The following is a 15000-nucleotide window of genomic DNA, read 5'->3' on the forward strand; positions in this document are numbered from 1 at the left end:
AACTTATTTCCTTCAGAAGTCAGAATAGAGAGAGATAGATAATAATCAGGAAAGAGAGAGAGAGAGAGAGAGAGAGAGAGAGAGAGAGAGAGAGAGAGAGAGAGGGAGAGAGAGAGAGGGAGGGAGAGATGATAATGGGAAGTATGTGGCCTAAAGCAATGCAGCTCGAGACACACACACAGACACACAGAAGGTCTTTAGACCAGTGGGCTTTAGACCTTTTCTCATTGAGTTCCATTGTGAAAATTAGAATAGTGGATGACATCTTACAGCACACCAACATTATCCCTAACACACACACACACACACACACACACACAGAAAATAATGCAAGATTAACTTACAGGGTGAAACATAAGCAAGATAGACTGGAGATAATAAGTGTGATTGTGTGTGTGTGTGTGTGTGTGTGTGTGTGTGTGTGTGTGTGTGTGTGTGTGTGCGTGTGTGTGTGTGAGAGAGAGAGAGAGAGAGAGAGAGAGAGCAGAGAGAGACAGAGAGAGCAGAGAGACTTCGTGAGCTCTTCTGTATGCATAACTGGAGAACTGGCAGCAGGAAATGTCAAAGAGGAAGGAGCAAACTGCAACTGAGTAGAATCCCGCAGTACAGGTGGGCGGAGGGGGAGAGAGCGATGGAACGAGAGCAAATAGAGATTTCATGAGAAGCGGGCCATGTTTGGTGAACTGGTACTGAGGGATGAGAGGAGGCAAGAGTGAGTGGAGGAGAGGAGAGGGGAGAAAATTGGGCTCAGAGTGCTCACGTCTGTCAGGCCCGTGTAGCTTACTCAGCACTCTGTCATCGCGTTTTCACTCACACCACTCCACACTTTCAACCCATACTCTCTCTATCTGTCTCTCTCTCTCTCTCTCTCTCTTTATCTCTCTCACTCACTTTCTCTTTCTCCCGACTGTCACGCTTTTCTTGCGCTAGCGCCGAGTGCTAATAGCCTGGTGATATTTCAGTCTGTTTGATGGCAGGTTATAATGGCTTGATATTTCACGACTTCAAAAACAAATGCGTCACCTGGCTGGGTGAGCGGCGCTGGCAATTTGCATCATGATTAAGTGCTGTTTAATGGGCCGGTCAGGGCTGACGGGCAGCTGCCTCTGAGAAACAGCACCCAGGAGGGCCAGCAGCACCAGCAGCATCCAGGAGGAGGAACAACAGCACCCAGGAGCACCAGCAGCACCAGCAGCACCCAGGAGGAGGAACAACAGCACCCAGGAGCACCAGCAGCACCCAGGAGGAGGAACAACAGCACCCAGGAGCACCAGCAGCACCCAGGAGGAGGAACAACAGCACCCAGGAGCACCAGCAGCACCCAGGAGGAGGAATAACAGCACCCAGGAGCACCAGCAGCACCAGCAGCACCCAGGAGGAGGAACAACAGCACCCAGGAGCACCAGCAGCACCCAGGAGCACCAGCAGCACCCAGGAGGAGGAACAACAGCACCCAGGAGCACCAGCAGCACCAGCAGCACCCAGGAGGAGGAACAGCATCCAGGAGGAGGAACAGCATCCAGGAGGAGGAACAGCAGCACCAGCAGCATCCAGGAGGAGGAACAGCATCCAGGAGGAGGAACAGCATCCAGGAGGAGGAACAGCAGCACCAGCAGCACCCAGGAGGAGGAACAGCATCCAGGAGGAGGAACAGCATCCAGGAGGAGGAACAGCAGCACCAGCAGCACCCAGGAGGAGGAGCAACAGCATCCAGGAGGACCAGCAGCATACAGGAGGACTAACAGCATCCAGGACTGTGAGCACCCCATTCACACTACTTGTACTGGTTTTAAACATCAACATTTTTGGAACAGCTAACCCTATCTAATGCAAATACCTTGAGTGAACTGAAGTCAATAGACGCCATAGGCCACCTTTTGTATAGCTGTTCCAAATGAATTGCTGTATTATGTAGGTTTCATTTGTACTTACTTAATAAATTAATATATCATCAAACGTCTGATTAGTTATAGCCTATTTTCAGCAGACATGTATTCATTCTGTGTAGGCTACCTCAATTCAACAAGCTTAATCTATAATTAATTCAGCTGTATTGTCTGCCTTGCTGGGTTTAAAAACATGTTCACACCTCGTTTACATCTTGCTCCACTGCAGGATTTTTTCGGGGCCGCACTGAAGGTAGGTACTGGTTTCAGCCCTGTAGAAGTTCTCCAAAATCACCTTTATGGGGCTGTTCCGGTAATGGAAACATGTGCGAATCTCCGTGGACCCAGTAAATCCACCCCTGAGTTCCTCTCATGGAAACCCCACTATGTTTAAGAGTTGGGAGTTGGGGAGTTTTTGTCTGATTTCTAATGTGAGTGGTAATGCCAGTCAGGATCCTGAGCTGTGCGGTAAGACTTAAGATGCAGAGGTGATTAAGTTGTGATTAAGTGATTGTGCTCTTAAACGGTGATGATTAGAGATTAGTTTTGGGCTTTGTAGTTTTGAAATTGTAAGATTAAAGTGTACATGGGGTTCTGCATTGAAGTTTAACGAGCAAGTATCCTTCCAAAGTTTGTCCTGAGCTTTTCAAAAGATTAAACTATGAAAAATCGTGAACTTTTACTTCAAACTGAAAATTAGAGTCCATTCTTTTTTGTTGAAAATGTTGAAATGTTAATGTTGAGTGAGCTGGTGCCCTGTGTCATCGGTCTGAGGCTGAGGGCGGACGGCTGCCTGGCCGGCGAGGGCGGAAGAGAGCCTGACCTCTGACCTCTGCCCTCCTCGGCCCTCACTCCTGAATCATCCGCTCTCTCAGGGGGCGCACGGCGGGCCGCTCGCTGCCCTCGCCTCGCTCGGCCTGAGCTCCACCCTCACACTCACACTCTCAGCTCAGGCTGCAATTACACCAGTGACGACTGCGGTGTGAGGGGGAAGCCTGACCTCTGCACACACACACACACCACGCTCCTAATCTGACTCGATAGCCCACAGCATGTGTCAACTCAACATCGTTAATAATAAGAGGCTCAAACTATTTCAGCTGCTCAAACAAAAAAGTGATAAGCGCGTAAGTACTTTTAAATGAATATGTGCAACCCACCAGGCTTTCCACGGTCAAATGCATCAACTGAAGAGCATTATAGATGAGTCCATTCCCATAAGCTCTGCTGGCCCCTGCCCTGCCCTACTCTGAGGCCCTTGTGTTGTGATATAGGGTGATGGTGTGTCTAAGGCAGGCAGGATGAGTGCATACCAGTGGCTTGACCTACACAACCTATTAACTGTGTCTGTGTAAATCACTGACAAGCACAGGTTTGGAGAAATCACCGTCATCTTATCTCACAAACACACGTGCACACGTGGACACGTACTCACCAAGCCCGGAATAGTTTAATACATACATGCACACACCACAGTCACAAACACTCACTGGGATACGATGTTGCTTTATCTCTCCCTGACACACACACACACACACATGCACACACACACACACACACACACACACACACAACACACAGTACACAACCAGTCTGTACTGTGATGCTTTAATCCTCTCCCTGTGAAGAAGCTGTTTCTGCTAGCAATGCAGTTCCACAGCAGGAGCAGCTGGTCTGTTTCCCTACTCATACTAGCACTCCCCCACCGCCTCCCCCAACACACACACACATACACACACACACACACACCATGGGAGCACACCTGAAAGCTAGCACAAGTGCATTCTGGGCAACGGCCATCCTGGAGATGGAACTCTCAAATGGAATTGGCTCTTTTTTTTCTTTATTTTTTTTATTTCCCACTCCATTTCCACAGAGAGTAGAAGGGAAGCGAGCGGAAGAAGCATTAGTTCCACAAGGAGGTAGAAATTACTGAGGCCAGAGAGCTCCTTAAAAACTTGGCGGCTTCAAGGTGAGCAGCCAAATCAATCCAAAACAACTTGAGAGTCGCTCCCCGGAGAGGGAAAGGCACACAGCAGCCCGTCAGGAGATTTCCTAATCGAGATCCAACAGAGCGGATCTCATGTGTCTTTACACTGTGGAGGGTACAGCAGGCTTAAACAATAGAAGTCACACAGACACACAGACACACAGACACACACACACACACACACACACACACACACACACACACACACACACACACAGATGCAAGCGAACTCAAACACAAACACACACACACAGCACACACACATGCAAGCAAACTCAAACACACACACACAAACACACACACACACACAGGCCCATTTGACAGCCCCAGTTGCAGGCTGTATTAAACAGCATAGTGGGTGTTAGTGTGGACTAGTGTGGCGGTGTGTGAGCTGACCTGTGGAAGAAGAACAGGTACTCAGATGAAAGCACAGACCCTTTGTGCGCTCCCACAGAGCATGTCAAAGCTTTACAATCCGCCAGAGAAAAGTGCCAGGCTGAGGGAGAGCGCTGCCCCCATCTGCTTTTTACAGATGTAAGGAGACGGGCAAATTGCAGATGACTATCTGTGTGATATATCAAAACACCGCCATGGTAAAGGCCTTGGACGAACTGGAAGCAAATCAATACTCGGCGTAGACGCGGAGCAACGCATGGAGGAACTATCTCTGGAGGTTAACGTCGACTCGCTGGCTGATAAGTATAAAAAGAAAAGAATGAACAGATGAAAGGGGAAAAAAACTAAAAAAAGAGAGGAAAGATGAAGATGGAACGCGGCCAGTTTTCTGTGGGTGACCAACGAGGGGAGGTATGCAGGCTGAAAATGAACTATAACCATGCTGCGTTTGTCGTCTTTTTTCCCTCCATCCCTTTTTTCTTTCGCTCCCCCCCTCCAGGAGGCTCAGCTCATTTTTTCCACAGGCTGGCGCGGCCGGTCGCGCTCTATTTCACCGACTGGAGGAGCGCAGAACTGTGCTCGAATTATAAAAACATAACGCAGAGTTACTCATTCTCTTTGTGTTTCACTTTGCGCCCCTCGCTCTCACCACTCAAGTGCAATATATTCACCGCATCTCGCTCTCTCTCTCGCTCTCTCTCTCTCTCTCCCTCGCTCCCTCCCTCCCTCACTCATTATTTCCTTTTCTATGATTTCCCTTTTACCTTTTCCCTGCACCTACACTTCACTCTCCATCACATTCTCGTTCTCATGCGCTGCTAGGACATCGTGCATTGGACCTCATTTCACTCTCCTCTGGCAGGGGTTGGGAGGGAGGGGGCATATGGTGATAGAAATGACCGCAGTGTGTGGTCAGTGTAATGAGAGATATCGCATACATTTGTTTCAATATCAAAGTGAGAGAGTCTTCTTAGATTCGCTACTTTTTTGGGATGTATCATATTTTACTTTCTTCTGTTCCCTCAGTTTGCACATTTCAAAATGTGCAAATGTTTTAGAGCAAGACAAGGTATTCTTTTTTTTCATTCGGCCAGTGAGGTTTTTGGATTGACGTGAGCCAAAGAGACAGAGCGAGTATCACGCATTCAAGACTCACATTTTGACGAACGGATCTGAGTAGCCATTGGAGTCCATTGCTGCCAGGTGAGCACAGCGAATGATGCCCACGCACAGAGTGCTCTTCTCTGCCACATAACACAGGGAGACCAGGATACGACCACGCTGGAGGGAGAGAGAGAGAGGGGGGGGGGCAGAGAGAGAGAGAGAGAGAGAGAGAGAGAGAAGAGAGAGAGAGAAGTTAGAGAGACTTTGAATTCAAGACATTGAATTTAATCTGGTTATTTTTCACCAAGAAATTCATCATCTCATCTGATCACAGAACTGCCAATCATCATGTTTTGTTTGTCTTTGCGAGTGTACTGTTGACAAAAAAAAATCCGACATACATTCCCATGTGCATGCACCCAGACGTCCCCATTCAGATTAATTATACCGATTCATATGGTTGAATAGGTCTGCAACACCCCTTATTCAGCGTGGTCTGAATGGGCTTTGATTAGCATGCTGCCCCAGCTATGTTTACTGGAAAGTTTCCAAGTTGGATGATGTAATTTCCTTTGACATGTAAAACACCACTGCACATAAAACAGAGATACTAATTTGTAAGGATATTACAAGAGGTTCCTAGTTCACATGCTATACTGTAGCTGCTGCTGGAGCTTTTAAACGGCATGACTTTATTTTTGTCATACAGGAAGGGCAAAACTTTAGCTGCCGATAAGCCACCATCATGGGTCTTTTTGAAAAAAAAAAAAACTGAATATGAAAAGTACACCTGTCAAAGCTAACGTGGGTTAGAAAAATCACAGCAGTGAACGGCACAACCTCCGGTAGCACTTATTTTCCTTTTATTGCCATTTTTTGTGAGCATTGAGACAGGCTAGAGTGGAGTTAGTTCTGTGAGCATTGAAACAGGCTAGAGTGGAGTTAGTTCTGTGAGCATTGAGACAGGCTAGAGTGGAGTTAGTTCTGTGGGCATTGAGACAGGCTAGAGTTAGTTCTGTGGGCATTGAGACAGGCTAGAGTGGCAGTAGTATATAGTTAGATCTGTGAGCATTGAGACAGGCTAGAGTGGAGTTAGTTCTGTGAGCATTGAGACAGGCTACAGTGGAGTTAGTTCTGTGGGCATTGAGACAGGCTAGAGTGGCATTCGTTCTGTGGGCATTGAGACAGGCTAGAGTGGAGTTAGTTCTGTGAGCATTGAGACAGGCTACAGTGGAGTTAGTTCTGTGGGCATAGAGACAGGCTAGAGTGACGTTAGTTCTGTGAGCATTGAGACAGGCTAGAGTTAGTTCTGTGAGCATTGAGACAAGCTAGAGTGGAGTTAGTTCTGTGGGCATTGAGACAGGCTAGAGTGGCATTAGTTCTGTGGGCATTGAGACAGGCTAGAGTGGCATTAGTTCTGTGGGCATTGAGACAGGCTACAGTGGAGTTAGTTCTGTGTGCATTGAGACAGGCTAGAGTGGCGTTAGTTCCACAAGGTGGTAGAGGTCATGGAAGCCAGAGGGCTGCTTGCTTAAAACGATTCTGTGATCAGACACCATGAAAATCTACAGTGTCTTGTCATGTTAGGCTTCTGCAATGTTTGTATGGTGAAGGATTACTGGGGTTCTGTTAGGTCTGCAGATATAAGTGTACAGTATAAGTGTTTCTGTATATAATAAAAAAAAAAGAATAAGAAAGAGAAACAAGAGCAGAGAAAGTGTGTGTGTGTTTCTCGGTGTGTGTGTGTGTGTGTGTGTGTGTGTGTGTGTGTGTGTGTGTGTGTGTGTGTGTTTCTGCCTGGGCTTCTCTCCATGAGTCACTGCGTACGCACAAATTGGACAAGCAGATCCATAATCTGGACATCTGGCCCGAGTGAAAACGAAGGAGGAAAAATCTCCACGCAGAGAGATGGATGGTAGTCTTAAAGCAGGATCATTAGTCATTCAGAAAATAGCTCATACGTTTTGCGTGTAAGCGTAACAACACTCTCAAATATAATTCACTGGATCCAGAAGTGAAGACATCTGCCTGCAGAGAGCTTAATGAACATTCAGAATCAATGTTCCATGAGCTGATGTGCTAAGCAGACTGCCAGATCTCTTTGTTCTCTCTCCCCCCGAGTCATATTAACTACACAAGGACACAGAACCGGGCCTTTACAGAATATGCATTTGCTTAGATAGAATATGCGTTGGGTGAAAAGTGCCTTCCAGGGATGTGTAAAATAAAATGCAACATGATCAGATAATGGCCAATCATAAGTGAATGCTCAAAGTGTCATATAGTTTCACAGTTAGAAATTCTGAAATGTCAATCTAATTGCGATCACATTAATACATATTGAGGTACTTCATGTGATTATGCAGTTCTACAGAAATAGGACATTTGTGCAATCCTTCGGTGTGTACTTTTGAGGAAATGCAGTGAGTAAAAAAATGAGAATCTTACAGAAAACTCACCTCCTCCTCAGCCACCGGTCCACCCTGTTCTACCGCCTGGTTGTTGCTCTCTTTATTCTGAAGGCAAAAAGGCAGTGAGGATGTTAACACACAGGGAAATATCAAACTGATTTTCAGAGATGAGCCTGCACAAACACACACACACACACCTGTGCGATCCTCTCCAAGCCCATGTTGTACTTTTTGTTCTCTCCTTCTCTCAGTTTCTTGAGAGCAACCCTCACTTCGCCAATAAACTCGTTACGGCCCAGTCGATCCATGTCACACACACAGAGTCTGCAAGACGGAGGGCGACAGAGAAAGAGAGAGAGAGAGAGAGAGAGAGAGAGAATAGGAGCGATTTAGACACTCATAAATTAGCATATCAACAACTACCGGTAGGTAGCTAATTAATTCTGTTTGATTCGACACGTGTGCGACGGAATAGGAAGGGGTGACAGAAAGGGGTCAACTCCGCCATGTGAAGGAGGACAGAGTGGTGAAGATGAATGTGATTCAGAGATTAGCGACGAGCGCTGCCACAGGAAAGAGGCCAGCCTGAGGAATGATACACGAACATCATGACAGATCTGGATATCAGGGGGAGGATGTATGTGAGATACATGAACATCATGACAGATCTGGATATCAGGGGGAGGATGTATGTGAGACTCCACACATATGCAGGAAGGAGAGGGGGCCGGGTGAGAACAGAGGGGGAGAAGGAGGGAGCTGCAATGAGAGAGGAAGAGGAAGAGAGAGAGAGAGAGAGAGAGAGAGAGAGAGAGAGGAGAGAGAGAGAGAGAGAGAGAGAGAGAGAGAGAGAGAGAGAGAGAGAGAGAGAGAGAGGAAGAGGAAGAGAGAGAGATGGAGAGGAAGAGAGAGAGCAGTGGGAGAGGGAGAGAGGAAGAGAGAGAGAGAGATGGAGATAAAGAGAGAGAGAGAGCAGTGAGAGAGGGAGAGGAAGAGCGAGAGAGAGAGGGAGAGAGAGAGTGCGGTGTAAGATGTGTCTGGGTCGTGTTGGAGGTGGGCGGTTTGACACTGTTGACTCCACTCTCGCACTCCTGCTCCTTCTGCGCAGTTAGTCACTACCTGACGTGTGCTAGGACACTCACACACACACACACACACACACACACACACACACACACACACACACACACACACTCAAACGCAAATGCACACGCACGCACACACACGCACACACACACACACACACACACACACACACACACACACACACATAAACACTCTGACAGGCGCTAACAGCAGAAGGTCCGGAACAGCGGAGTGATCTGACGCATTAGCAGGTCGGAGCCAGATTCTCTGGAAGGCTCACATATGGGGCAGCACCCCACTCCAGCTCCCCCCCATCATCCAGAGGCGACTGGGCCCTGCGCCCCCCTCTCCCCCCCCCCCCTCCCTCTCCGCTCTGCTGCTAAGCCAAATGAGGAAACAGGGCTCTGGCTGAGATCGATGGCTATTGACCTTGAGCCTTGGATCTAATTAACTGCTATATGTCTTCATTATTCCATAGCTACCAGCAGGACTGCCTGTTACTGCAAACAGCAAAAACTACATGCCATAATGCCACGACACTCTAAATGAGATCTAAAGTTACTTTCACATTGTTTTACTGTAATACACCTTATTTAAACATATGGAAATGTTGTTTACGTCGATAGGTCAAATAAGAATACTGTCTTAAAGGCCCTTCACTTCAATAACACTTTGAACCCCCAAACAACACACCACGGCAGATGCTACAGAACAAGTCACCGTTCTGTGCTCCTCCATGGTCATTCAGTGCAGCTGCTCCTGAGTCAGACTTGGGACAAAGACAGGGCTTATACTGTAATGCCTTCCAGTTAGCAAACTGTTATGCTATAGAAATGTCAATACAATGTTGTTTTATGGAACGATAGTGGACAGCCATATCCCCAGTTTAAAACCTTCAGTCTCCCAAATGCCATGAAACATAAAATCAGTTTGTATAAGGGCCAAGAGAAGATAAAATAAATAGCAATGAGGCCTCTTAAAAAATTAAAACAAATAAATGTTTTTTAACTGTCAAATCACCAACTGGAGGTTATGAAGTAATATACAGTATATTATAATATAGTAAGGAATAACATAGTACAGAGACAGAGACTTGTATAACATGGATTAGATGCAGGAAGCCAGACTCAATTAGTAAGTGCCTATTTTCAGGACTTCACTGATACCAAGGCAACAACAAACTTATGAGTGACCTCACAGTCTTTTGGCATTATGTAAACAGCAATTAATTATCTTCTCCACTGTTGTTGTATGAATATAAATTCAAAATAAATAAATGATTCATAATCAAATCAATAATTAAATGTTGGCTTAGCCGGATGTCCTCACCACTAAAGTAGTTCTAGTGGTAATCTCTCTGGTGAAGCGTATAGAATGAAATCATGCTGTTACATGTAGTCTCTCATTTTATCATGAACATGCAATGATAAAGGAGTAACTTAGATGGCACAAGCATTCTTTAGCCAATTAGTATATAGTTCAGTAAACAGTGGCATTATCTTGAACTCGTCATACCTTAAATAGAACACCCAAATAGTGTTTAAAATAAGCTACAGTACAGTACTGTTATCAGCTGTGCGAGTGCTGTATTTGAAATGGTCATTCACCATATGCTGTGGCTCGTGGCACGCTGGGCCTGCTTTCTTTTAACCGTAGCGCTGTGACTGTCAGCGTTAGTCTGTCTTGCTGTGAGATCATCTGGCGCACGAGCCTAGCCCAGCCCCTGTGTGCTGCCTACAGCCTCGAGCTCACCTCTGCGCTGCTTTATTAGGGCCAAGCTGTGCCACCAATGTGGGGCGGACTCTCAGAGAGAGAGAGAGAAGAGAGAGAAGAGAGAAGAGAGAGAGAGAGAGAGAGAGAGAGAGAGAGAAGAGAGAAGGAAGACAGAAGAGAAAGAGAGAGAAGAGAGAAAGAAAGAGAGAGAGAGAAAGAAAAGAGAGAGAGATAGAGAGAGAGAGAAGACAGAGAGGGATGGAGAAAGATGCGTTGTCATGGCCAATTCCAGACACAACAGCACTGACGGGGTGTTGACGGTTGCCCAGGGTGGTGGCTCTCCACGTGAGGTGCTTCCAATAACCGTGGTTACCCACACAAATCTCCTCTGCCCTCTCGGGTACAGCGCCACATGTTTGTCCACAAATGTCACTCTGAATTGTCATATGTGCGCCTGTGAGTGTCTGCATATGTGGGAGTGTTTGCTTTTGCACATGCGTGTGGTGTGTGTGTGTGTGTGTGCCTGTGTGCATGTTTGTGTGTTTGACATTGATGTGAAAATCAATGCATCTGCTCCCGAAACACCCCAGTGTTTGCTGGTTAAACAGCAGCCTGCCGGTGTCTGTGTTTGTGTATGTGTGCATGTGTGTGTGTGTGTTTGTGCGTGTGTGTGTGTGAGTGTGTGTGTGTGTGTGTGTGTGTGTGTGCATGCCTGAGTGTGTGTGTGTGTGTGTGTGTGTGTGTGTGTTTGTGTGTGTGTGTGTGTGTGTGTGTATGCCTGAGAGTGTGTGAGTGTGTGCATATGTGTCTGTGTGTGCGCGCATTGTGTGTGTACATTCATAAGTCTGTGTGTGTGTATGCATAAGTCTGTGTGTGTGTGTGTGTGTGTGTGTGTGTGTGTGTGTGTGTGTGTGTGTGTGTGTGTGTGTGAGTGTGTGTGTGTGTGTGTGTGTGTGTGTGTGTGTGTGTGTGTGTGTGTGTGTGTGTGTGTGTGTGTGTGTGTGTGTGTGTGTGTGTGTGTGTGTGTGTGTGTGTGTGTGTGTGTGTGTGTGTGTGTGTGTGTGTGTGTCTGTGTGTGTGTGTGTGTGTGTGTGTGTGTGTGTGTGTGTGTGTGAGTGTGTGTGAGTGTGTGTGAGTGTGTGTGTGTGTGTGTGTGTGTGTGTGTGTGTGTGTGTGTGTGTGTGTGTCTGTGTGTGTGTGTGTGTGTGTGTGTGTGTGTGTGTGTGTGAGTGTGTGTGAGTGTGTGTGTGTGTGTGTGTGTGTGTGTGTGTGTGTGTGTGTGTCTGTGTGTGTGTGTGTGTGTGTGTGTGTGTGTGTGTGTGCGGGCGTGTGTGTGTGAGTGTGTGTGTGTGTGTGTGTGTGTGTGTGTGTGTGTGTGTGTGTCTGTGTGTGTGTGTGTGTGTGTGTGTGTGTGTGTGTGTGCGGGCGTATATTGTCCACTGGAGGATTGTGGGCATGGGCACCAGTATGTGCTCGTGTGACTAAGCATGATCCCTGCCGCCCGTCATCCCTCCCGTAGCCCAGGGGGGCCGTGGGCACAGCTGCAGAGCCCAGGGCATCTCCCTTGACTGCACTTTGGCTGGGGCTCTGGGCCCCCTCAGCTCGTGGCCACGGGCTCTACGGGGCCCTCAAAGTGGCCCCCCCCTGCTGCCATGCTGCCATGCTGCACTGAGCCTCTGAGTTGCAGGGAGCTCCGTGCTGGGGCCTCCTCTGCTGCGCCTGCAGGCTCACTGGGTCCAGCTGTGCAGCTGCATCACTGGGCTCGCTTGCTCTGTGCACTCTAGCGCTGCGCTCCACAGGCGGAGGCTGTAGAACAGCGCCGGGGGCTAGCGTAGCGGCTAGCACAGTCAGGCCCCGCGCAGCACACGTCCTTGACATGATGTCTCAGAGCATTCTGAATGAGACAGAGACAGACAGGGACTGTGTGTGTGTCTGTGTGTATGTGTATGTGTGTGTTGTGTGTGGGAGAGCTTGTTGTGGGTTGCGATCTTCCCTCAGGCTTATGTTCTACCTGACTGTCTACACAGACCCCACACACAGACTCACGCAGATACATGCACATGCACATGTACACACAAACACACACCACACACACACACACACACACACACACACACACACACACACAGTACACACACACACACACACATACACACACAGGGGTGGGTGGATAGGGGGCTTTGGGAGGGCTGCAGTCAGTCTTTCCGGCATGTGTATGTGGTGGATTTTCAATTTTCATGCAGAGGAGGAAACGCTTCAGTTTCAGTCAAACGCTCTTTTTGGTCATTAACCTAAGCGCTGAGCGAGAGGAGACTTGTGGGAATTGTAGTAGAGGCATAAGAGGCTCTGCCCCGCGGCTACGGTGCGCTGTGTGGAAGATGCAGTGCTCACCTGAGGGTTTTAGTGGTCATGTCTGCTGCCGTAATGCCATGGTACACCAGGGTCTCATTCCACACCGGGTTCAGGGTGTTCTTCAGGGTTTTTGTGCGTAATTTGTTCGCCTGAGAGAAAGAGAGAGAGAGAGAGAGAGAGAGAGAGAGAGAGAGAGAGAGAGAGAGAGAGAGAGAGAGAGAGAGAGAGAGAGAGAAAACAAGAGAAGAGAAGACAAATGGAGGTGAGAGGGGAGGTGGAGAAAGTGAAAAGTTGAGAACGAGGGATTATGGGAGACATGATGATAGAGAGAGAAATCAAGAGAGAGAGAGAGAAAGGGGAGGATGAGAGATAGAGGGGTAGAATAAGAGGACAAATGAAGAAAACAAGACTTATTAACTTGCATTTTGTTGCATATTTGTTGCATCAAGGACGTTAATGCTGCCAGCGTGTAAAATGTAGGGCGAGAATAATTGGGTTTTGGAGGAATAAAAACATAATGTGAGAATAAAAGACTAAAACAGGGCACACGTGGGAGTCCAGGAATGAGCACTTGTGCACCGACAGCGGGCAAAAACAGTTGAAGCCCCCACCACAGTGAGGAAGAGAAAGAGCGTGACACCAAGCAGGGTGATATGGAGGGAAGAATAAGAGTGTGACACCAGGCAGGGTGATATGGAGGGAAGAATAAGAGCGTGACACCAAGCAGGGTGATATGGAGGGAAGAATAAGAGCGTGACACCAAGCAGGGTGATATCAGAGAATGTCTAATTAAGGGGAGAAGGACCACTAGCGAAATACTTCCGCATGGTACTGCAACTAGAGGGCGATCGCGAGCAAGTGATGAATGAATGGGTAGCAATGGAGCTGAACCCCCCAGTACCACATTTCTCGTTATATAATTTTTTCTCCTGAAATTGCATTAATGCATGCGATGCAGGATAACTTGACTTGACAATCAGCTGACCAATACAATTTTCAATATGTGTTGTTATTCCTAAAACCCTTTCAAAGTTTTCATGTCACGTGACACAAGCGAACCACTTTATGGCCATACACCTAAAAGAAGGTTCAGCTTCACGACGGTCGTAATCGGTCGCGATTGTCGCGAGCATCCATGAGCTAAATGCTAGCATGTTACAGGGAAAACGGCCCATCCTATGAAAAGCAGAAAGGACATGAGTGACTTTTCATTTCATTTCCCAGTGGAAAACCTATACTCAGGTAGCTACTACGACAATGTACATTAAGAAATGAAGTTGTCAACTGTGAAAAAACGAGTTCTAGCCGCTTAGCCCCATAGACCACAATTCATGTATCACTTGCTCGGCAACGCCCCTAGCGGAATTTCACAGATTGCATGAACAATCCGGTACAATGGAGTTAATAGGAAGTGGACCGGCTCTCCCTAAAGGGGCTCTGGTGATATGGAGGGAAGAATAAAGAGTGTGACACCAGGCAGGGTGATATGGAGGGAAGAATAAGAGCGTGACACCAAGCAGGGTGATATGGAGGGAAGAATAAGAGCGTGACACCAAGCAGGGTGATATGGAGGGAAGAGAAAGAGTGCGACACCAAGCAAGGTGATATGCAAGGGGGCAGGCAAATTCCCGGAAGTAGAAACACCTATGCAGCTAGTGATATCAACTGTTGGCTAACCCCATAGGACACCCATTGATTCAGAGTTGTTCTGAAATCCCATTACTTCATGTAACATGTGTCCTGTGACGTCGTTGTAACTTCTGTATTTTCTACATAAGGAGTAGAAGGCAAAACCAATTCATCACTTTCTCATACATAACGTCGTTTTCCCGTAAATAATTATAATTAGCAAGTCAGTTGAAGGGAAGCTAACGTTCAATGCTGCACGAAAACCATGACGGAAAGTCATTACCAAGATCAGTGAGAAGCTATGTAGCCTACGGTAGCCTACTGTATGATAGGGTAAAGCATTACCTAGAGGCAAGTAAACCTAATAAAAAAAACCTTGATGTCACAATGGCAAATTTCTGTGTGACCCATCCATCGGACCAGTTACAGCAAG

General features: G+C 47.3%; 1 protein-coding gene across 1 annotated transcript in view; it reads right to left on the reverse strand.

Annotated features, from left to right (window-relative positions):
- doc2d (double C2-like domains, delta) overlaps positions 1-15000 on the reverse strand; it is a 35223-nt gene that overhangs the window by 8450 nt on the left and 11773 nt on the right. Inside the window, exons 5-8 of the mRNA XM_062523591.1 lie at positions 12978-13087; positions 7985-8111; positions 7836-7892; positions 5429-5553 (exon numbers count right to left, since the gene is read on the reverse strand). Coding sequence (XP_062379575.1) covers positions 5429-5553; positions 7836-7892; positions 7985-8111; positions 12978-13087 — 419 coding nt within the window. The remainder of the gene's footprint in view (positions 1-5428; positions 5554-7835; positions 7893-7984; positions 8112-12977; positions 13088-15000) is intronic.

The sequence above is a fragment of the Sardina pilchardus genome, chromosome 2 (genome assembly GCF_963854185.1).
Source record: "Sardina pilchardus chromosome 2, fSarPil1.1, whole genome shotgun sequence".
In the NCBI taxonomy this organism is placed as follows: domain Eukaryota; kingdom Metazoa; phylum Chordata; class Actinopteri; order Clupeiformes; family Clupeidae; genus Sardina; species Sardina pilchardus.